Here is a 25,481-nt window from a genome sequence, read left to right as displayed (position 1 = left end):
AGAAAAAAGGAAAGAATGAAAGAAAAAATAAGGGCAGAATAAAAAGAAATGAACAAAATAACAATAGGAACATTGCATGCATTTAATTGGTATTGCCTATTGGTATAAAATTAAATGTATGCATTTTGTCTTAATATTGCCCAGTTGAGCTATGCTGTACTTTCAATGAGTAACCATATTTCATCACTTATAAGTAATACTCACTTAGCTATATATATAATCATCAATGTCCCCGATAGCAAGTTGAAGATAACACGAGAATTAGATGTCTATATAGGAGGGTTAACGTATTCAAAACAGCTTATATTCACAAAGGTTATACAAGGTAGCATCTGCATAACATCAATATATGTTGTTTTAGATCAACGTCTTTATTTGTGTGTTTTTTCCCGATAGGAGGATAATTGCTTTGGGAAAAAGAATAATATTGGAGACTCTTAATATCATGTTTTTAATTTTAAATGGACTGTACTCGGTTTAATGTGTTCGATCTCTGAAGGAAATACATTGCAATGTGAACAAAATGACTGTACCAGTTATTAAAAGATCATACAAAGTTTAAATAAGCTCTAAGGTAAACAAAACTTTTAATTGGATATGAAAATAAATGCTTTATCTAGCTGATAAGTGTAAATAACGCAATTGAAAATTAACCTAAATTTACTCATTTCTGCTGTATTCTTCCCCTTGGAGTTTGGTGGTGATCGTAGGAGTAACAGAATAACTCATTTGAACAAATCAAAGAAAAATAATTGCCAACAAACTACGCTTAAAGCGTTACCATAGTAAATACAAGTTGCTTTAAACAAGACAAACATGTGTCCAAATACAAGGGCAGAAGAAAATTATTTCAAAATAAGCTTTCATGACCTTCAAATACCTGTGTCACTATATTTGCGTATCACAAAACGTTTGCTTGTATAATCCGAGTATCAGAAGGGGTCTGAAAGTATGAAAAGTATATTTGAAGTTTTAAGTGCGTTATAAAGCATAGTTCATTGATTGTCTTGATATTGGTTTTAAAACTCATAAAATACATATAGTTTCATTGCAGATAAGTCTCGATTTCATATTTCATAAGGACGTCACTGAAGACATATTCAATGGAAATACTTGGACTATTTGATCTGCCAAGATGGGTCGCTGCCATTATCTTCTTTCCGTTGACTGTCTGTTTGTGAGTAAAGCTTTTGCTTATTTAAAGCTTTTTCTTTAATTCAAACTTATCTTTACAATGATTTTAAAATATGTAATGAAAACATAAGGCCAATCACGATTGTTGATTCGATTGAGCAAACATGTGGACTTGTGGTGTGAAGGAAACCAGAGGACCTGGTTGAAACCCACTTGTTAGGTTTGGCCATCACCTATCATTTTTGGACAGTCAGGATTAGGCTGGCTCCCCAACACATATTCATTGCTCTTCAGGCACCAATTTTCAAAACTTCTTAAGTACCTTATAACAGGATTAAACTAATCTCACTATTTTTGTTTTTTTTCTATATTATGCGTAACATTACTTCTGCGAGAGTTTTTATACGTTATGAAGTAAATATTTGTATGAAAATCACAATTAACTATTTTTCATTTATCAAAATCCATTTTCAGCATATATTTTGGCGACTTCAGCCTGTTAAGCTTAAGAAGTTTCGAGAAATTGGGGCCAGTTGTGTAAAGGAGAAGAACTCCTTATATTTCCTACAGTATTATGTGACCCTTGAGTGGCATGCGACCTTTAACAATAAAGTCCTGTTTTGTTCGGATTTTAATAAACTGTCACCAGTCGTAATAACGATTTACCATAAAATAACTTTTTGATATGGCATTTAAAGAATGTTAGAAATCTCTTATGCATTAAAAGTTCAATATAGTTCAATACAGGATTGACATCTTATATAAATCTAAGGAAGACACGCGTATTTTTAGGTCAAATGTCACTAATTTGTATAGATCATATAAAGTGTACAGGTTACATGACACTAAATGAAATAGCAGTAGTTCAATTCCTTTCACACCACTGGTATGTTTAATGTTTGTAAATTATATCTTTAATTTGGGTCATAACAATGACTGACAGTGTCTTAGCTTATACAGAGCAGAGCAAAACTTAATTTCAGTTAAGACTTTCAACATTATTACATACAATGAAATAGATCAGAATGATTCTTGATTATTGACAATATATAATACATGATCATATATGCATGGCGTTCGGCGAGTTAGTACATGAAACGAAAGATAATTTAGTATAATAGATAAGTAAAGAACACAATATGGTAGATTGTAATGAACACATTAATTTGATTATAAAGAAAATAAACGTAAACAAGACCTTGAATTAGCACTCTAACACGTATCGCAATCTAATTTGTCACCCCAACGAATGTAATGGCATCTTAAATATGTAAGTAGTTATATTGATTGATTTAACCGTATAGGTACACCTGGTACAAACAAAGCTACTTCAAGAGGCTGGGAATCAAACAGAGGAAGACCACATTTTTCCTTGGTGACATTGTTGATATGGCGAAGAAGGTAAATTCGTACAAATATTAAACTTTGTTATCCAATGCATAGTAGTAGAGTAATCTCATCAATTTATTTAATTGTTCACTTGAATTGTTTTGTTTGAAGGTTAAGTGATAACTTGGCATTTTTTGATTAACGTCTTTAGAACAGAAAAAGAGATAATAACCAGATACGACTTCAAATACGTATCGATACCTTAATTGTTGATGTTTTTGAAAAAACACCTTTACAATAGTTTTATCAATCTATTCTAAATAGTATTTCATAAACCATTTAAACAGGTACATTGAACAAAGCACACTTGCCAGTTCAAAAGTTCATAAATAAGAGTTAAAGCCTCACCGGCAAACCTGTTCACAATCAGTACCACAAACACATTTATTTCCCCAAAATAATCTTATTCAGATCAGATAGATATACATGTAATAAGACGATACAATAAGCGTAATCTCTTATACTTGTCAACCGTCTATAAAGATATATTAAGATATTCTATCCAACACTAAGGTGCTGTGTAACCACAAATGAGTTGTTAGCATTATATGTGTGTCCATTTCAGGGATACATTCTTATTAATCCGTATGTACTCAAACCTTTGCAACAGTAACCAACGATATATCAATGCTCACAAAGCATCAAGATTTACCAAAACAGTCCAGCGGACTTAGCCAAAATCAAGACTAACTAACATAATTACATAACTACATTTAAATTTTGTATTTTTTAATGTAAGAACTATTTATTCTATTTGTTTAAAGGAATGCCAAAGAGCGTCAACAATTAAAGTTAGGGATACATTTCAGGGTCTTGGTGGACATTTTATGTTAGTGGTAAACATTTCCGGGCCTTGGTGAAAAAATAATGTTAGTGGTACTCATTTCAGGGCCTTGGTGAACAATAAAGTTAGTGGTGGACATTTCAGGGCCTTGGTGAACAACAAATGTTAGTAGTACACATTTCAGGGCCTTGGTGAACAATAAAGTTAGTGGTGGACATTTCAGGGCCTGGGTGAACAACAAATGCTAGTAGTACACATTTCAGAGCCTTGGTGAACAATTAATGTTAGTGGTGGACATTTCAGGGCCTTGGTGAACAATTAATGTTAGTGGTGGACATTTCAGGGCCTGGGTGAACAACAAATGCTAGTAGTACACATTTCAGAGCCTTGGTGAACAATTAATGTTAGTGGTGGACATTTCAGGGCCTGGGTGAACAACAAATGCTAGTAGTACACATTTCAGGGCCTTGGTGAACAATTAATGTAATTGATACATGTTCAGGGCATTGGTGAGCATTTTATGTTAGTGGTGCACATTTCAGGGCCTTGGTAAACAAAAAATGTTAGTGGTACACATTTCTAGGCATTGGTGAACAATTTACGTTAGTGGTACACATATCAGGACCTTGGTTAACAAATTATGTTAGTGGTACACACTTCAGGGCCTTGGTAAACAATTATTGTTAGTGGTGCACATTTCAGGGCCTTGGTAAACAATAAATGTTAGTGGTTCACATTTAAGGGCCTTGGTGAACACTTAATGTTACTGGTGCACATTTTAAGGCCTTGGTGAACAATTATTGTTAATACATCTCATTTTAAGGCTTCAGTAAACAATAAATGTTAGTGGTGCACATTTCAGGGCCTTGGTAAACACTTAATGTTACTGGTGCACATTTTAGGGCCTTGGTGAACAATTATTGTTCGTGATTCTCATTTTAAGGCCTCAGTAAACAATAAATGTTAGTGGTGCAAATTTCAGGGCCTTGGTGAACAATTTACGTTAGTGGTACTTATTTCCGGGCCATGGTGACCAATTAATGTGAGTGGTAATCATTTCAGGGTCTTGGTGAACAATTAATGGCAGTGGTACACATTTCAGGGTCTTGGTGAACAATTAATGTGAGTGGTACACATTTAATGGCCTTCGTGAACAATTAACGTTAGTGGTACTCATTTACGGGCCTTGGTTAACAAGCAATGTGAGTGGTACACATTTCAGGGCCTTGGTAAACAATTAATGTAAGTGGTGGACATTTAGGGCCTTGGTAAAAAATCAATGTGAGTGGTATACATTTAAGGGCCTTGGTGAACAATTAATGTTAGTGGTTCCCATTTAAGGGCCTTGGTAAACATTCAATGTGAGTGGTACACATTTAAGGGCCTTGGTGAACAATTAATGTAAGTGGTGGACATTTTAGGGCATTGGTAAACTTTCAATGTGAGTGGTACACATGTCAGGACCTTGGTGAACAATTAATGTAAGTGGTGGACATTATACGGCCTTGGTAAACATTCAATGTGAGTGGTACACATGTCAGGACCTTGGTGAACAATTAATGTTAGTGGTTCCCATTTTAGGGCCTTGGTAAACATTCAATGTGAGTGGTACACATGTCAGGACCTTGGTGAACAATTAATGTGAGTGGTGGACATTTAAGGACCTTGGTGAACAGTTAATGTTAGTGGTTCACATTTAAGGACCTTGGTGAACAATTAATGTGAGTGGTGGACATTTTAGGGCCTTGGTAAACATTCAATGTGAGTGGTACACATGTCAAGACCTTGGTGAACAATTAATGTTAGTGGTGGACATTTTAGGGCCTTTGTGAACAATTCATGTAAGTGGTAATCATTTCAGGGCCTTAGTGAACAATTTACACTATTGCTGGACATTCCAGGGCCTTGCTGAACACAAGTTAGTTGTGCACAATTAAGAGCGTTGGTGAACAACTGGTGAAAAACTACTGTTAGTGATGTACATTTTAGTGCCTTGGTAAACAACTTATGTTAGGGGTACACATTTCAGGGTCTTGGTGAGCAATAAATGTTAGTGAAGTAAATGTTAGTGCCTTAGTAAACAACTAATGTACATATTTCAGGGCCTCGGATACCTTAACATAGAAGATTACAAGAAATATGGAAAAGTTTTCGGGTAACGTTCTAAATATAGTCATTCACTTAGTAACTTTGAATACATCATGCTTTTTTAAATCAACTTGTACCTATATCATTACGCCTGCGCTTATTTCGGAAAGAAATTCAGAGTAATTTACGTGTTAGTTTCATCTTTGCCTTATAAATAAATTCATAAATATATATGTCGTAATTGTACCTTGGTCATTAAGCTATTATATTTTTTTCAATGATGTATACTCATAGCAATATATGCATCGATGCATTTGTAATGCATTAACACTAAACTAAATACATTTACATCTCCCTAGTTTCTGTGTCATTAATTAAGACGAGTTGAACTTCAACTTGATTCAAGCATTTTCTTTTGTATTTTGCAGATACTGCCCATATTTTAACTTTGATATAAAGTTAATTTCATAAGCAATATATCTGCAGGATATACTTGGGAAACAGGCCAACATTGGTGATCAGTGACCCTGATATCATCAAACAAATCACAGTGAAGCAGTTCGATAAATTCACCAACAGAGCGGTGAGTTATACATACATACATGTTAGGAAATTCTTAATGAGTAACAATGGGCGGATTGGGCGTAGCGAACGAGGCCTTCTTTATTGTTAAGAAATTACTTCAGGTCATCTAACTGTCTTAGAATACAACCTCATTGGCTGATACATTGACAACGCAAATTTTGATGCAGGGAATGTGTATCGGATGAGTGGCAGTAGGTGGACCTTAAAACACCCGCGAAAGTTGAAACTCTTTATGATTAAGCGTAATACTAAAAGAATGCCTTTCTGTATTTCATTGGCTGAGAATAGTGGTTGTTTTCTAAATATAGCTTAATCATTTGGTTATTTCTGATTCTTGACCACATCGCTCTCGAAGTCATCTGTATCCATAATCAAGCATGAGAACAAAAGTGTTATATGAGCACTTGTCATATCATTTATGTTTTTACTGGTTTTGTTTTTAGCAAATGTTGAACACACCTGATTTTTGGAAATCCGCTCTGTCTACTGCCAGGGGAGATACGTGGAGGAAAATTCGACATACCCTTAGCCCAACTTTCACTTCCGGAAAAATGAGACATGTGAGTGAATATGTGACTTTCAACTCGAGGGGTGAATGCAAAAAGGTTCTAAGTGACATTAAATAAAGAAGAACATAAAACCTTTTGGCTTTCATCTCTCGAGGTGCAAGGTCCATCAACGGAATGCATAAGTTATGTTATCTTGACAAAATTAATGCGTAAAATGCGTTCCATGTTGAAAAAAATATTCTAAGGAAAAACGTGTCCGAAATAGGTAATCTGTTTAAAAACATCTAGAAATATTTGATTGTGATTTAATTGAAAATGTAATAGAAAAAGATACTTGTCTTAAATGCGAAAGTGGTCAGAGTTAAACCATCCTTAATAGTTGTCTTTGTTTTTTCGTTAAAATAAGGAATGTTTTTTCGCTTTACAATTAATTTATTCCGCTAGTTATATTAAGCCAATTCAAGTAGCCAAGAAAGTAAAACTAAGTCTCCATGAGCACTCTACAGAGAATATCAACTTGAACATGTGAAGTGGAAAACGTGGAGCTGTTACTACGCTTGCTGTGTAACACACTGTTTGAACTATTGGTTCTTGCCAACTGCAGTATGCATAGGAAGGTCGTGTTATAAGGCTTGTCGCGTTCATTTTGATGTAACAGAAAAGTACCGCTTGCTGTGTAACACACTATTTGAGCTATTGGTTCATGATCATAACAGTACGCATATTAATAGCGATTGTAACCACGGCCCCTAGGTCCGGAGGTATACCGGGGATAGCCGGGGAAATGGGCCGTGTTTTTACCTTCCAGGTAACCCCGCAGTGCCGGGTGAATGCGATGGGTTTGTCTTCGCAATAATATAGTGGGGAACGGGTCCCGGGATGCGGGGGCATTTGGCGGGGATTTTACCAGCTGTTCGTCCCCGCAGGGTGGGGATTTTATCCGGGCTTGGCTGGGCTTGGCTGGACCGAAAGTCAAAGTCCCCGCTATTCCCTGGACCTGTGGGCCGTGGTTACAATTTACTGGTGCAGTATAAGGCTTGTAGCGTCCGTTCTGAAGGTACAGACACTTGCAGTCGTTTCCTAAGGTATCATGCTTAATGAATCATGGATGTTCATTAACTATCTGTGTAACTGTTGTGTTTTCTCATGTCTGTAGATGGGGCCATATTTGCACAAATGTCTCGACGTTTTCCATGAAATTCTCGACACGAAATGCCAAGAGAATCCGGAAGGCTTCGACATAGATCCGTGAGTAATGTTCTCATAATACCAAAATTGAGATTTTTAATTTTAATTACGGTTTACCTTCCGTCGCCTTGGCGCGGGGAGTGTTGTATCATTACAACCAATGAACATTTTCGTGAAAAGTTGAGGATGCTACCATCGATCATTCGCTCGCTCGTCCAACTTCTATTTTTTTCAGGACGCTTCAAATAATGTTCCGAGATGTTTGTGCAATCCCAGTGCGTTTTCTAGTGCGTCTTTTTCAATGTTTTTGTCCTTGTGTCGTTTAATATCAACAACGAAGGTTTAGACTTGTCTATGTAGGTTGCTCTGAAGTAAGGATATTCTTTAAATATATGCACAACAGCAACACTGTCATAAGACCTTATTTACAAACCTTGTTTTCACGACTCATTCCTGACTATGTTATGCTCATAATGCTTTCAAAGCAAGTAGAAAATACACAGTCCACAACACGGCTTGGCTGATGATGAGGCAATGGGTTCTTTTGTGGTGTTTGTATTTGTGTATGTGATGTTAATATGTTTGTGCCAATAGTTCATTGTCGTTTGACTCCTTGCCTTCTGCACATAAACAGGGTTTATTTTTGAATTTTCGACTACTTTATACCTCTATTGTTCATTGTTTTATTGAACCTAGCTCCTAACCTACCCCGCCTTGAGCGGTGACTATGTTGGAAGCGGGGTGAAGCCATATTTATATACCAAACTCTTCTATAGTTTTAAATTGTGAGATGAAACATGATAGTCAAAAGAACAATATACATTGCGGCCATCTTATCAACGAGCGTTCGAAAATTAGCTTAAGCTAATCTAAGTTGAATGTAAAAGCTGCACACTCACAGATTGAACGTTTTGAAAACTTTTTTATTGTTTGTCTTGGAACGAACCAATTTGTGAAATGCATGGGAACCAGTTATATAAGACTACTGACAAAATATAGAGCGCAGATTTTATATTCAAGTTCAAAATTGATGTTTTATGCATTTTTCTTAAATCGTTAGAAACGGTTTAAGCCATAAAACCTTAATTTTCGAACGGAAATATGAAGATCTGCGATCTGATCTTTTGTCAGCAGTCTTATATCATTATCACTGGTTGCAGATATTTACGCAAAAAATTGCTCTCTCCAAGACAAAAAATAAAAAAAAAGTTATCAACACGTATTTGAAAGTGCAGCTTTAAAACCTTAGAAGAGTTATGTATATAATACATCACCAACGTCAGCAAAATCAACTGTTCGACACATGTTACGGTACGCGAAAACCTACGCATACAGGGATTTATACTGTCAAATTTACCGGCCTTTAAGTGATATGTTTTTCAAATACATTTACAAGACAGAATCGAACTATGTATTTTGGTTATTAATCGTTCTGATTTGACATTAAGACAGCATTCTAACGTTTGGTGAACTAGTACCGAAATGGTGGAAAAGTGACTTCAACTCAATTCTACTGGCTTCCAACTCATTGAGGAGTACACCTCTCCGGATGCCCTTTCCTACCGCTGCACATGTACCAATTAAAAAAAGCTCTTTCATTGCATATTACTTGTGATATCTGATTGAATTTTCACTCCTTTTTTGTACTTGCAGTGCGGTTCGTGGATACACGATTGACGTTATCTGCAGCACTGGGTTCGGAACGGAAGTCAGCGCCCAGACAGACCCCGACAATTCGTTTAATAGACACGCTAAAATTGCCCTGACGTTTAGGCCAGCAACCAACCCTGCGTTTCTCCTTTATGGTAAACACAAACTCAGTGTGTGTATACCATGTGTTAAATTGCGTCATAAATACTACGTCGGAAGGCAATATTTTGCTGCGAATGAAGACTTTAAACAAAGATTACTTCACTATTTCTTAACTATTTTTAATGAAACAAAGCGCAGTCTATGCCGCTTATGGAGCCCCGCCTTCGGTCTTTTACCAGAGTTTGATTGTGGCTTAAGTTTCTTAAAACACTTCGACAAACCTTTTCACATTACGGCCGTCTGACGGAGCACTGTCAAAAAAGTTTTTGGAAATAGGTTTGTCGAAGTGTTTGATGAAACAAACCACCTTATCAAACTTCGGTAATAAAACGACGGTGGGGCTTTTAAAGGGGCATAGACTGACCTTCGTTTTATTTTAAATGGTGTAGTAAAAGAAAAGTTATCTTTGATTAAAGGCTTCATATATGACGTAATTTATCACGTGGTATATACACCCACTGATATTTAATATGCCTAACTTTCATACTGAATTGTCAACAAATAGTAGCAATATCGATAACACAAATATATCACGTATGAATCACTATTACGTCTGTTTATTTGGAAGAACGATAACTGATGTCCTTTTTGAAGCTTTTGGTGTCGTGAGTTGGTTCAAAAACTGTTTATTGACACAAATGTTTCTGTTTCAGTCTTCTTTCCTGATGTTATAGGAGCTTTTCCAAATTTGTTTCCAACAAATTTCCTACCAAAAGACACACTCAATTTTTTCGTTGATGCTTCAAAATCATTCTTGGAAGAGAGAAAAAAGGGTTCCTCTGTAAGTATGCATTGTTCATGTACGTAAGCGTTGTTCCTCTGTAAGTACATGTTGTTCATATGTAAGTACGCGTTGTTTATCTTTAAGTACGCTTTGTTACTGTGTAAACGCGTTGCTCCTGTGTAAGTACGCGTTGTTTTTATGAAGAAACGAGTTGTTCCTCTGTAAGTACGCGTTGTTTCTATGTAAGTACGCAGTGTTCCTCAATTATACGCGTTGTTTCTCTGTTAGTACGCGTTCTCACCATGTAGGTACGCGTAATTACATTTTGTTCCTATGTAAGTACGCGTTGTTTCTCTGTCAATACGCGTTGTTCCTCTGTCAATACGCGTTGTCCTCTGTTAGTACGCATTGATCCAATATAAACGCGTTGTTCCTCTGTTAGTACGCGTTGTTCCTCTTTTATAAGTACGCGTTGGTCCTCTTTAATAAGTACGCGTTGTTCTTCTATTATTATTCCTTTTTCCTCTGTTAGTACGCCTTGTTCCTCTTTCATAAGTACGCGTTGGTCCTCTTTAATAAGTACGCGTTGTTCCTCTGTTAGTACGCGTTGTTCCTCTTTTATAAGTACGCGTTGGTCCTCTTTAATAAGTACGCGTTGTTCTTCTATTGATATCCCTTGTTCCTCTGTTAGTACGCCTTGTTCCTCAATAGTATCTATGCTTTCTGTCAATTTGTATGTTAATTCTAAGCCGGAACTTCTTTTTATACTGAAATGTATTAAGTGAAAAATGTGTTCGTGTTTTTAATTAAATATATATTCATTATCAAGAAACACAGAGACCTTTTACAATTGATGGTGAATGCCCATAATGATGAAGACGTGAAAACACGAACTGGAAATCGAATTGAAGGTACGTTCTTATATCATTTTATTGCTTGTTGTACAGAATACATTTTTATTCTAAGTACATCATTAGTGGAGATATGTAAGCAAACTGCATGGTATGTGTTTCATTAACTGCATATTCACATAATAGCTGATGTTAATCTTAAAAATTAAATGCGATCTTCTATATACACTGATTACGCAGTGAAAGCTCAAAACATTCAATATTCAAAGTGATAACTCGTCCATATCCAGGTCTAACAGATAACGAGATCCTTTCCAACTCCATCATCTTTATGTTGGCTGGCTTTGACACAACAGCGACGTCTATAGCTTGGGTGCTCTATGAACTCGCTTTAAACCCAGACGTTCAGGAAAAACTCATTGATTCCATTGACCAAGAAATAGGAGATGTATGTTCTTTAATGATTCTATTGCTCTTACATAAAACCCTTTGTAATATATTAATGTCAAAACAAGCGGGTGTTAGGGAGCATTGACAATTGTGCACGTTTACCATTTATATAAATGAACGGTGTGATTTAACCCAAAGCTTTTAATTAAGGAAAGAATTGCGGGCTTGATGTCATTATCGGGGTATGAACGCAATTGGGCTGTTAAAAGTGTGTGGAGTCCGAAGGACCCCACGCGTACTTTGACCAGCCCAATTGCGTTTATATCCCTGATAATGACTTCAACCCCGCAATTCATTACTTATATTTACGCCAATAGTTCATTATTTTATTCAATAATTGTTAAAAAAACTTGATTTCATTTAATAAAACCTTTCTGTAACCCATTCCTACCCATTCTGTAAATAGAACGACCCGAGTGTAATCGGAAGCATTTTTCAAATGACGTCACAGTAACGCGAGAACTTATGGCAACAATTCATTTAAAATTTAAAAAGAAACACTTTCTAAAATGTTGATTTATATTTTACGGGACCTGTTGACACAATACAAACAATAACAAGATCAATATTTTGCATGTATATTGTTATGTGATGAATTGCGATCCGAACATATCCGAAGATGTTGCGTTCATCGATTGATAAACGCAATTGCCGAAAGGCAGTTCATTAAAGGAATGGAAGTTGAGGTGTAAATATTGTTATATGTTGGGTTGTATTTTATGTTTCCATAAGATCGCTCCCTCAAAATGTATTCCGTATAGTTTATAATTGACTTTTAATAATGTTTAAACAAAAATATGTTGTTGCTTCTCTTCCGTTAACTAAAAACAACGACGTTCGAGGTCTATCCAAGAAGACCAATTTTATTTCGCAATTTTCTAACGTCCGAATGCTATAAAAAATGTATGTATTGACATTAAGCCGTTTAACTTTATTGAAAAATGATCATCTATATTATTCTTAGATGACATAAACAGCTGGACTGTTTGTTCTTTGTCCCCGTAGTTTCTGAAATACTAAAAGTATATAAATGCCATACCTCTTTTTATATCCAATGAGCCATCATACAAACGTTTTTTCTTGTATTGTCAAATTTTCAGAGCGAACTTTCCTACGATAACGTGTTTACCATGCAGTATATGGACATGGTAATGTCAGAGACACTGCGCATACACCCAGTTGTGCAAAGGTAACCGTAAACAGAATGCAAGTTCCAGTTAGGCGAACACTCAGTTGAACAGTATAAGGATAAAGGTTAATCGTGTAACAGAATGCAAATTTCAGTCAAGCGAACACTCAGTTGAACAGCACAATGATCAAAGTTTGTAAATAAATGAAAGCACATGGTTACATTATCAAACATGCTTTACTAGGAATCCTTTTGGCAAAGGATCTCGACAAGTTTCAATACATGATTTGGCGACTGGTCGACTGAACATAAGGAAGTTTTTAATCAATTCAAATATGATGGTAAAGGTGACTTTGTCTTAATACACTATCATCTCAAAACGTATCTGACTGCTTCATTTTCTAATAGCCCGTGGAACCCTTTGATGTGTTATCATCTCTTAAACCTTCTGTTTGCGTCATTGTCTAATGCCACGTGAAACCTTTTTATGTGTTATCAATTCAAACCGTTTCTGTCTGCTTCATTTTCTAATATCCCGTGGAACTTTCCAATGTGTTATCATCTCCAAAGGCTTTTTCGTGGAACTTTTCAATGTGTTATCATCTCCAAAGGCTTTCGAATGTCCCTTGAAACTTTTCATTGTGCTGTCATCTCTAAAAGTGTCAGTCTGCTTCATTTTCTAATGTCCAGTGGAACTGTGTAGTCATTTCTAAAACCTTCTGTAAGCTTCATTTTCTGATGTCCCGTTGAATTTTGTAATGTTATATCATCTCAAACAGTTTCTGTCTGCTTCATGATCTAATGTATCGTGAAATCTTTCAATGTCTTGTCATCTCTAAAAGCTTCTGTCTGCTTCATTTTCTTATGTCTTGTGGAACTTTTCAATGTGTTGTTATCTCCAAAAGCTTCTGTCTGCTTCATATTCAAATGTCCAATGGATTTTTCATGTTGTTGTCATCTCTAAACGCGTCTGTTTGCTTCATTTTCTAATACATGTATCGTTAAACCTTTTAATGCTTTATCATATCTAAACGTTTATATATGCTGCCTTTTCCCCCATGTAACCATTTACTATATAAACATCTTAAGAAGCGTTTGTCGTCCTCTTTTTTATAATATAACGTTGAACACTTTAATGAGTTCTTATCTTTTAAAGCATTTGTCTGCTTTATTATCTAATGTCATGTGGACCCTTTTAATGTTTCATCATCTCTAAAATCTGTTTTCACTTCATTCTTATATCATGTTTTGTACTTCTCTGATACTTGTATTTTCGGCCGGAGGCCTTTGACTACAATATATATAACATATTATGTTATGTTATGGTTTGTAATGTTTATTATCTGTGCTTTCATTTCAAAATATTTTCAAAGCCATATTGTCATGTTAATCACGTGACGTCTTTTTGGGTCGATCAAACAAGCTTTTAGAATGCATGTACTTATTACCATTTTCAATTTTTCCTTGGATGTAATGACTATATCTACCATTGAAATTTTAATTTTTGAAATTGTAATCAACTGTTTAGCATACCGTTTTTGGAAGTTCCCAATCTTGCTTGCATTGCTTGTAGGAGTGTTAATGGTTTACATTAACTGCTTTCTCACGATGCTTAATACTTGTTTTTTTTTCTTTTCTGTATAGAATGAACAGAGAAGCATCTGAAGATATCGAAATCAATGGATTGAAAATCAAGAAGGGAATGGATTGTACGTATTGCCCGCCAATTCTGCACTTTAACGAAGAGTATTGGGACGAGCCAAACAAGTTTGACCCGGAGAGGTGGGGCCTTAATTTATGCCATGATCAAAATATCGTTTTAAATGTTAAGCACTATAAAATGGGCATGCTTAAACTAGTATTCTTGGTATTACTTTTGGAATTTAATAAGTGAGTAATACATATTGTCGAATTTGGTGGACCTTTATAAACTCTTTAACAACATATGATGATCATTATCGTGCTGCGAATGAATATTGAATTATTATTTGGCATAGATGTGACATCATCGTCTGTTTGTACTTTATATCGGTTATTGGACTTAGAAACGTATCTTTTCTACTAATTTTCCATTAATTTAAGATTGGACATTTTAAGCTCAACTATTCGAAGAATAAGTAGAGCTTTACTACTCTCCCTAGCGTCACACTCTGGTTACTGTTTTGCATGTAAGCACCTTTAAGTCATTAAGTCTTTAAGCTAATACACTATTCATTTCATTGGATCTTAAAATATGTATTCCCAACAAACCAACCTACGTAATGAAAGAAGTAAGATAACACCTTTTTGAAGAAAATGCAAACAATTAACCTTTTTTTGGACATTCTGGTTAAGGTTTTGCATGTGAGATTCTAAAGCGGTACTCCACCACCTAACTTTCTTGCATAACCAAGTAAGACAACTGTAATTTGCAAATAATTGCCCTTACTTATTATACTTAGAAAATCTGGTAAACCTAATGGACAGGTCATGGCATTTCACTCTTACGTAGAACCTAAGTTTACTTACAGAAACCCACACACTGTATTATTCAAAAGTGTTCGATAAAATTTTCAGAAAAAGAGGGGCAGTTTATTTCTAAATCACGCAGTAATAATAACAATATATGAAACTTATATATGAAACTTATGAAAGTAGGATATCGAAGGTAAACCAATTTAAAAACAAAAGATTCATTTTGAGTATATTACGCTTATTAGCTAAAAAATTCTTAAAGCTTTAGGACCGTGTGTCAGTCTGTGTTAAATACATTTTGCATTTCTGATTTTGCTATATAACATACAGGCTGGTTTAAAAAAATCGTTATTGTAATAGATATGAAGAATGTTGTTGTTACAGAACATTAGCTTGCTCTTACAATTATTGATTCTTAAACTATTAATTCCAGATTTTCTCCCGAGAACAAAAACCGCATCAACGAGTATGCTTACATACCGTTTGGTCTTGGGCCAAGAAATTGTATTGGTATGAGATTGGCGCAGCTAGAGGTAAAGATGACCATCATCAGCATTCTGCAGAAGTACAGGATCCACAAGACGGAAAAACTCCAGGTATGTATGCTTTGTACAGGTTAATGGCAAAGCTAGTAGTAAAGGTAACCATCATTATCCTTCTACAGAAATCCACACGACTGAACATGCATGTTAGCAATGTACAGTGTTATTGCACAGTTAAAGGTGAAAATGATGACCATCATTAGCCTTCTGTAGAAATATAGAGTCCACACGACTGAACATGCATGTTATCTATGAACAGTGATATTGCACAGTTAAAGGTGAAAATGATGACCATCATTAGCCTTCTGTAGAAATACAGGGTCCACACGACTGAACATGCATGTTTGCTATGTACAGAGTAATTGTACAGCTAAAGGTGCAAATGATCATAAGCCTTCTGTAGAAATACAGCGTTCACATGATCTTACAACTCATGGTATGTAGGGTATGGACAGTTTTATGACACGGGTATAGGTTTAGGCGAAAATCCTAAAATGAAAAAAGTTAAAGTTAAACAAAATAAAAATGCTTAAGTACGATTGATTTGTTACTAACGGATACGAAATAATGCATGTCATCATCAAATTCATCATTATTTATATGTATATATGCACTTCCATATTAAGTTATACAATGTTTTCGTCGAGTAGACACGATCAGATTGTATACGGAATGTATTCTAAGAAATAAAGTAAAGTGGATCAATATTCAAATTTTTATCATTGATACCATAATCCTTTATTATCATTGATCGTCTGCAACACAACTCAGTGTTTATTCTTCTATATCATGGTAATGGTATGATCATTCATTACCATTGGTCGTCTGCAACATAACTCAGTGATTATTATTCTGCATCATTGAAATGGTATGATCCTTCATTATTACTTGTCGTCTGCAACAAACAGTGCCTATTCGACTGTTCCTTTGAAATGGATTGTTTCTGTATTATCGTTTGACGTCTGCAACATAACTCAATGGTTATTCATCTGTATCATTGAAATGGTTAGACCCCTCGTTATCTTTCCAAAACGTAGTTTTAACAATATGTTTAGCAGCATAGACAGACAGTTTCCAGTTATGGTTTTTATGTATATCAACGACTGCCCCCAAAACGAGACAACTAATCGGATTGTGAAACACTACTGATACACCTATTAATAATAGCAATATTATAAAACTAAAGCTTTACCAAACTGGTACTTTTGAACAGGACTAAAATGCACCATTGAAAAACAAACCTTTACAGTTTGATTGTATTATGATTCTAACTACAGGTACCGATGCCTTCATCTAAGGCATCAGGCGGCATCAACAAACCAGGGGAGCCCTTGCATCTGCGATTAGAAAGAAGGAAGTGAATTCAATAACAAACTGCCCAATACGACGTGATTTTCATGAGAAGTGAAATAACATTGGACGATTTTGCTACGTTTTACACTTTATATTATTGCCCAAGATTTAACACATTTTTCATCCAATTACATAAATATTTTATTCATCACAAAGCTTCCAATGTTGGGTACTCTAGCTATTCTTCCGAAGAACCTCTCCTCCAGAGTGTATCACATTAATGAGCAAACTAGGACCAAACAAATGAATACGAGTGAAGCTATAGAATACAAACTTTAATGAGAAAACAAGGACCAAACAAATAAAAGGAGTGAAGCTATAGAATACAACATTAATGAGAAAACTAGGAACAAACAAATAAAAGGTGTGAAGCTATAGAATACAAACATTAATGAGAAAACTAGGAACAAACAAATAAAAGGAGTGAAGCTATAGAATACAAACATTAATGAGAAAACTAGGAACAAACAAATAAAAGAAGTGAAGCTATAGAATACAAACATTAATGAGAAAACTAGGAACAAACAAATAAAAGGAGTGAAGCTATAGAATACAAACATTAATGAGAAAACTAGGAACAAACAAATAAAAGGAGTGAAGCTATAGAATACAAACATTAATGAGAAAACTAGGAACAAACAAATAAAAGGAGTGAAGCTATAGAATACAAACATTAATGAGAAAACTAGGAACAAACAAATAAAAGGAGTGAAGCTATAGAATACAAACATTAATGAGAAAACTAGGAACAAACAAATAAAAGGAGTGAAGCTATAGAATACAAACATTAATGAGAAAACTAGGAACAAACAAATAAAAGGAGTGAAGCTATAGAATACAAACATTAATGAGAAAACTAGGAACAAACAAATAAAAGGAGTGAAGCTATAGAATACAAACATTAATGAGAAAACAAGGAACAAACACATAAAAGGAGTAAAGCTATAGAATACAAACATTAATGAGAAAACAAGGAACAAACAAATAAAAGGAGTGAAGCTTTAGAATACAAACATAAATGAGAAAACAAGGAACAAACAAATAAAAGGAGTGAAGCTATAGAATACAAACATTAATGAGAAAACTAGGAACAAACAAATAAAAGGAGTGAAGCTATAGAATACAAGCATAAATGAGAAAACTAGGAACAAACAAATAAAAGGAGTGAAGCTATAGAATACAAACATTAATGAGAAAACAAGGAACAAACAAATAAAAGGAGTGAAGCTATAGAATACAAACATTAATGAGAAAACAAGGAACAAACAAATAAAAGGAGTGAAGCTTTAGAATACAAACATTAATGAGAAAACTAGGAACAAACAAATAAAAGGAGTGAAGCTTTAGAATACAAACATTAATGAGAAAACAAGGAAAAAACAAATAAAAGGAGTGAAGCTTTAGAATACAAACATTATTGAGAAAACTAGGAACAAATAAATAAAAGGAGTGAAGCTTTAGTATACAAACATTAATGAGAAAACTAGGAACAAACAAGTAAAAGGAGTGAAGCTTTAGAATACAAACATTAATGAGAAAACTAGGAACGCACAAATAAAATGAGTGAAGCTTTAGAATACAAACATTAATGAGAAAACTAGGAACAAACAAATAAAAGGAGTGAAGCTATAGAATACAAACATTAATGAGAAAACTAGGAACAAACAAATAAAAGGAGTGAAGCTATAGAATACAAACATTAATGAGAAAACTAGGAACAAACAAATAAAAGGAGTGAAGCTATAGAATACAAACATTAATGAGAAAACTAGGAACAAACAAATAAAAGGAGTGAAGCTATAGAATACAAACATTAATGAGAAAACTAGGAACAAACAAATATAAATTAATACGAGTTAAGTTATAGAATAAAAAACATTAATGATAAAACTTGTTTCAAACAATTGAATACGAGTACAGCTTTAGAATACAAACATAAATGAGAAAACGAGGAGCAAACGAATGAATATGAGTGAAGCTTTAGAATAAAAACTTCAATGAGGAAACTAGGAATAATCAAATGAATACGAGTGAAACTATAGAATAAAAAAAAACATAAATGATAAAACCTGTTGTACTCGTATTCAATTGTTTGAAACAAGTTTTATCATTAATGTTTTTTATTCTATAACTTCACTCGTATTAATTTATATAAACTCTACAAACAAATGAATATGAGTGAAGCTATAGAATACAAACATAAATGAGAAAAGTAGGAGCAAACGAATGCATACGAGTGAAGCAATAGAATCAGAACATTTTTGGTTTTAAACAATCATAATTTTAATCTGTCTTTTTGAATTACATGTGTATTTAAGTTATTTAGGCACGAGTATTTTAAGGATCAGTGTGGGTAAGGTGAAGAAAAATCCACAAGAGAGGTTGTGTTTATTTTAACAGGACGTAACATGTTCTGTTAACAGAATTACATAGTCTAACGAATTCAGAAGAACCATTGTCTTTTACAGTACGCTAGTGATACGAAGATCTGTGTTTAGTGTCTCCTTTTTACTATTTTCAATAAACAAAAATACAAACGTGTTTGTTCATATTAAAAAGTTTTACACTCTGACACTTATATTTAAGATTGTGTATTTGGTGTGTTTATTTATGTAAATTAAACTTTTGATATCACACTAATGTATTCCAGCTGGCTTAAAATTGTTAATTGTTCTTCTAGACACATTCTTGATTTCACGATAATTTGTATGTATATTTTCTTTATAAATAGTTGTATGTGATGAAATAAATACATAAACAGAACTCTGTTGTTGAAACATTTCCGAAATAACTAAATATAATGAAATAGTGTTTATATATCATTATTCAATATACACAAAAACGTCTTATATTAAAACAGTTTTGAGTTTTGCCAAACGAACACCCCAAAATTACTTAATAAATTGTTCAAAAGTTAGTGCATCATTATTCCTTAGCAAATAAATCGTCTTATATTACAATATTTATTTTGTTTTTGACAAACGTATACCGCGAATTTACTTAATATATTTGAAAATAGTTTATATAGTATCATGTTTTAGATATTAAATCGTACTTTCTCGTTGATTAGATTGGTTAGTGAAAGTAAGGTAATCATGTTTGGTTTAACAATGACTCTAGCAAAGAAAATAAAAATGGAAGAAATATGGTTTCTTTCAAATAAAATTCACTCTTCATGGAAACAACTAATCAACGATCGTTCGATAAATAATGAATTAAGATTAAAACCACTAGGCGAATGTCAACAAAGTCATTAAATGTTTAACTTGTTAATCGAAACAAGCAAAGTAATACTTATTATGAAAACAATTTGTTTGAATTAAAAAAAATAAAGGATTGAATAAGTACGATACAATAGTTGATAAGATGTCTCCAATAACTAACTTTTAAATTCAAAAGCATTATTTTCTAAACTTACAAAATGTTTGAAAACACCACTACACGATTTGCGGTACACGTGAACGTAAAAAACTACGTCAAAATCACCAATTAGCTCGTTTGTGTCGAATTCGGTATTTATGTTATTTTAAGCGTCGATATTTCCTGTTTTCTAGTAATAAAGAATTTGAAGTGTATTTGAAAACGAAAGGGCTCTGCTTCCAAATATTCTGAGACCTATGTTAAAGTCAAACACCGATCAATGTTAATAAAATTCTGCTTAGTCCCCATTCCCTCATCGATTAATCGAAATAATTTTGATTGTAAACAATTTCATGTACTCGAGCAACGTGTATTTATTTATTTATTCAGAAATCGAATGCCATTAGCATTGATGTTTATATTATGTCTTTCATATTATGTTGACAATATAATGGTTTGTTTTGGGTTTGGTTTGTTTTTATAATACGCGAATAAACGCCTACAAAATAAATACTCTTTATCACCCTGAGAATATTTCAAACATTTATTGTATGATTTTGTGTCAGCTGCTACCTTAATATTTTTTATATTTCAGTCAAATATGGAAATAATTTCATTTATTAAGGCGGAATAAATTGTTTTCTTTATTTATCTGAATGTTTACCTTCATGATTATACAAAATAGGGGCGAATCTGGGTGTATTTGCATATGGCCCGTGAGCACCATCGTCAGGCAGAGCGGTTGTAGTTGCCGCACAAATCCAAAAGCTATGAAAGAAGACCCGCGTTTTGTCGAGACCTGTGATACCTTGTGCTTTATACCGAGTGAGTGAGGAGCCATAGAAATGGCAAATAACTTTCCCGCAATTTGGGGATTGGCTTATATACTGCATCAGGGACCTAACAAGAGAAATCATGTCGTTAGGTTCTTGTATGCTTTTTTACCGGATCACCCAACTGTTGTTTTTTGCATGACGTATTAAGCTAAATAATGCAACGATTGTAGAAATGGCTGTAGAAATCAGGGTTGATTGGTATCTATGTGTGTAAACAATGGGAAAGTGCAATTTTTAAAATATGTGGTGTGATAGATAGGTGTGTATCTTTTCCTGTTCATTGGCGCTGGAAGTCTTTAAGGACAGTATTTACTATAAATTGATTCGACGGATCTGAGCGCCATCATTTTGCAGTTATAACTGTTTGCTGTAACATATAATCGTGTATTGACTGAGACACTTGACTTGACTGAAGTGACATTCATGAGAGTATGAGTACTATTGTTATGGGCATGATTCTTCTAGAAGGTGACTCTAACGAAACTCGGGACACTTGGACAGAGCTTGAGCTAAAGATGACTTTGTGTTTTTGACTTTAGACGAATTTTAAGGGTCTTTTAAGTAAATGAGGGTGAGGGATTTATATATTAAACCTTAAATGGGTCCGCTTCTTTGACATATTGCTGGAACTTCTGACACATTTTGCGTGAATCACCAATTGGATTTTCTTTTGTTGCTGTATAACACAATATAAATATTTATATAAAAAACTACATAAACCATGTTATAGTACATGGTGCATAATCTTTGGGACTGAGTGAGTGCATCTCGCGCTTTGATTTTGATAATTATATATCAAATATTTCGACTTGGTCCTTATTGTCAGAATACGCTATCAATCATCTATATGAGAGATCAAGGTCCAAATGTATTTTGCGATCAAAATTGAAACAAGCCCTAAAAATCAAGTCTATTAAAATCCCTTATTTGACCGCGTGTGGAGGCATCTGCGAAAACTGCTCTGCATGTAACATGCTGCGCCTAGACAGTCGGCCCCGGCACTGTTAGTCCACTATTATACAATATCATTGCAAACCAATACCTACTCAAAAATAGGTGAAACGCTGTGAAATGTGTTAACTTATTGAATAACATCATCAAATTCTCCTTAAAAGCGCTCGTTATACGGACGTTGATGTAAAACTTGTAGATACCTGTCATTACATCGCAAAATCGTCTGGTGAATGTACATCCCCCCCTTATAGCTGGACATTGATATGTCAAGCTCAATTGACCAGCGAGTGATGATAAATCTTGCATTTTGATTTTCAGCGATTAAAGCCACACTAATTGTCGGAAAGTCGGATTTTTCCTCCGCGATTGGAACTCCTAGACGTTTACAAGTTAACGTGAAAACATCGACCAAATAGTACAAATATCTGAATCCCGCAAATATGAAGTCATCCAAATAATGATTCAAAGATTGTCGCATGCATCCGTAACGGACCAATGAGAAAAGTGCGGACTTTTTCAAAAATAACGGAGGCGTAGTGGTAACCGTTTGTTAAACATTTGCCTAAAAAGGAATTGACACATAATTCCATTCACAGAAAATGGTAGGTATAGGTAAATACCTAATTGCGGATTTAGTATCCATTATTTAGCATTAGTTGAAACTGAATAACTTTAGTCAGGGTTCACATATCTTGACCAAACATGGTATAAAGGAAGTGTTTACGGAGGCCTTACATGGGATTACGTTTGGGGTCACTAGGGTCAAGGTCGCTGTTACTAAAAGTAGAAGAATGGTTGAAACTAAATAACTTTAGTCAGGGTTCATATTTCTTGACTAAACATGGTATATAGGAAGAGTTTAAGGAGACCTTTCATGGGACCGCATATATGGCTTCTAGGGTCAAGGTCAACGTCACTGTTACTAAAAAAGAAGAGTGGTTTGAAACTGAATAACTTAAGTCAGCGTTCATATATCTTGACCAAGCTTTGTACGGGCGGCGTCAAACTCGCCTATGAAACTGAATAATTTCAGTAAGGATTACATATCTTGACCAAACTTGGTGAATAGGGAGAGTTTATGGATACCCTTCATGGGATTGCGTTTGAGGTCCCGAGAGAAGAGGTCAAGGTCAGGGTCAAGGTCACTGTTACTTAAAATCGAAAAACGGTTGAAACTGAATAATTTTAGTTAGGGTTGACATATCTTGACCCAACTTGGTATAAAGGAAGAATTTATAGATACATTATATGGGATTACGTTTGGGTTCCAAACGGTCAAGGTCACTGTTACACAAAAATAGAAATACAGTTGAAACTGGCAGAAATCATGAAAAAAACAGTTCATGGCTAAATCTGTCATTCATGAAGAAACAAACGATTACCACTCTTCGTTTTACAAAATTTATAGCACTGAACCAATGATAAGAGCTGGCACTCTTGAGACATACAGGAGTGATCACAAACTGGTCTGGGTGGCCATATCATAGCCAGGTAGTAAAATGACTTACTAACATAAATTCATTTCAGGTAGATAGTTAAAAAACTGATTTAAAACTTCAAAATCTTTAAACTTTAATTTTCTGAAAGGGACTCATTCACCTTTCATGGCGTCGGACATAAACAAATTTATGTTCAAGTAAAAAGTGACCTAAATGCTTGTTTCAATGAAAAACATGACAAAATGTGATCTTTTCCACTAAAAAAATGTCCTCGTTTTTATAAGATTTCACCTGCAGCTTTTAATTGTTCATAAATATATTTAGTAAAATAAATTATTTTCAACAAAGTTTATAAATCTATAAAAATCCAAATATTTGTGTATATAAGTGTCTTTAAAATCATTTTCATTTTCCAGCACCAGAGTTTAATGATTTGCTAAAATCACCGATGATAACAATATCTATATGTGTCATGACAAAGTAATATAATCATCTTTATTAATTGATTAACCTTTCCCTTTATATTTATTTCTACTCGTATGCATGATTCCTGTCTTCTGTGTATATCCTCTAGCCAATTTGACATGTTTATATACATACACACAACACAAAATACATCGATTATTTATAATTCGCACAACACAGGCTGAAGTTCTTCTTATGACATTGTTACGCCGTATTGATTATTCTAGCTACGTTGTATAAACCCTATTTTTTTTGTTTTAATTTATTCGCAATTTTCACAAATGTATTTCCAAAGTTGTTTAGTATGTATGACGTACAATGCTTACTTGAATATTGTCATATATTGATAACTACGATACTTCAATTTGTCGTTTAATTCTAAATTTACATTTGATTAAGGTAAAGCCTGCATTATTATGAAACTATCTAATAATGTCATAAGGTTTCAGATCGGCAATGTGGCCAATTGACATGCCTTTCAAGCGCGGTGCGCTCTTTCGTATGGGCGAATATGCATTATATTCAGTTTCATTACTCTGACCTAAGAAATAGGATAATAACACAAATACTTTATGTTACCTAACTATTATCATGTAGTTGATATGGCATTGTATTTTGTAAAGCCAATTTATACATGTAGTTTTACTCTATTAACATATGTTTGAGCTTTGTAAAATCACTAACATAATGTTTGTATCTTTCTATATTGTTCTACGATTGTTTAGATTAACCATACACCACCAAGATTTTAACTTTCCTGATGTTTTTACATATTAGACTTATACTCACATTCAGTCTTACTTAAAGCGAGTATTTATCAACTAGTAATGATCGTAGGTCTATGCTCCTATATTAAGCTCTTTTTATGGTAATGTATACAATTTTTTTATATGATATACCAGAGCTTTCGATAATTAAAAACACCCCTTAAATTAAATATCTCACCTACCCTTTTGTAGAATGTGCCCACCAATATCAACCTTTCGCATCAATGCTATACTTCATACCTTGATAGCTTTCTATTTTAGAGCGTTAATTCTCCATTTCATTGTCATGTGTTCCTTTGTCTCACTTCGATTATTATGCTCTTTTTTACTCACTTCTATTTCATTCTCGCATTTTAGTTTCATAGGGTGGACTGAGTCAGTCCATTTCTATTTTGTCAATTTATCGATTCGCAAAGTTTCTAAGTTAAGCAGGTCAACGCAATACTGTTTCGTATTTTTTAACTCACGATTTCACGAGATTAAGTGTTGACCAAATAGAGGTTGTCATGCCTCATTTCTGTATTTCTGCTCGATTCCCTTTGTTATTAATGCTGTTCTTCGCATTACCAATACTCAATAACAACTGTAGTACACTTTCATTGAAATCAAACTTGCATAGTTCCTATAATGCCCATCTCCTCATCTCTTTTGGAACTTCGACGTATATT

General features: G+C 34.2%; 1 protein-coding gene across 3 annotated transcripts; it reads left to right on the top strand.

The window, feature by feature from the left end:
- Positions 1-340: 340 nt before the first annotated feature.
- LOC128242424 (cytochrome P450 3A24-like) lies at positions 341-19,749 on the top strand. Of its 3 annotated transcripts, none has more exons than XM_052959569.1 (15): positions 341-574; positions 1,082-1,177; positions 2,439-2,535; positions 5,410-5,462; positions 5,882-5,978; positions 6,424-6,540; positions 7,646-7,737; positions 9,331-9,482; positions 10,143-10,270; positions 11,043-11,124; positions 11,355-11,512; positions 12,615-12,703; positions 14,288-14,425; positions 15,531-15,693; positions 16,917-19,749. In XM_052959569.1, the coding sequence occupies exons 2-15, from the start codon at positions 1,104-1,106 to the stop codon at positions 16,998-17,000; spliced, it is 1,524 nt and encodes a 507-aa protein (XP_052815529.1). In that variant the 5' UTR covers positions 341-574; positions 1,082-1,103; the 3' UTR covers positions 17,001-19,749. The 3 variants fall into 3 exon arrangements, with proteins under 3 accessions (XP_052815529.1, XP_052815530.1, XP_052815528.1); XM_052959570.1 differs by lacking the exon at positions 341-574 and adding an exon at positions 728-785; XM_052959568.1 differs by lacking the exons at positions 341-574; positions 1,082-1,177 and adding an exon at positions 1,890-2,020.
- The last annotated feature ends 5,732 nt before the right edge of the window (positions 19,750-25,481 follow it).

This window comes from Mya arenaria, chromosome 8, assembly GCF_026914265.1.
Source record: "Mya arenaria isolate MELC-2E11 chromosome 8, ASM2691426v1".
NCBI lineage: Eukaryota > Metazoa > Mollusca > Bivalvia > Myida > Myidae > Mya > Mya arenaria.
The sequence above is the reverse complement of the archived record's forward strand: the minus strand, read 5'-3'. Positions and strand labels throughout refer to the sequence as shown.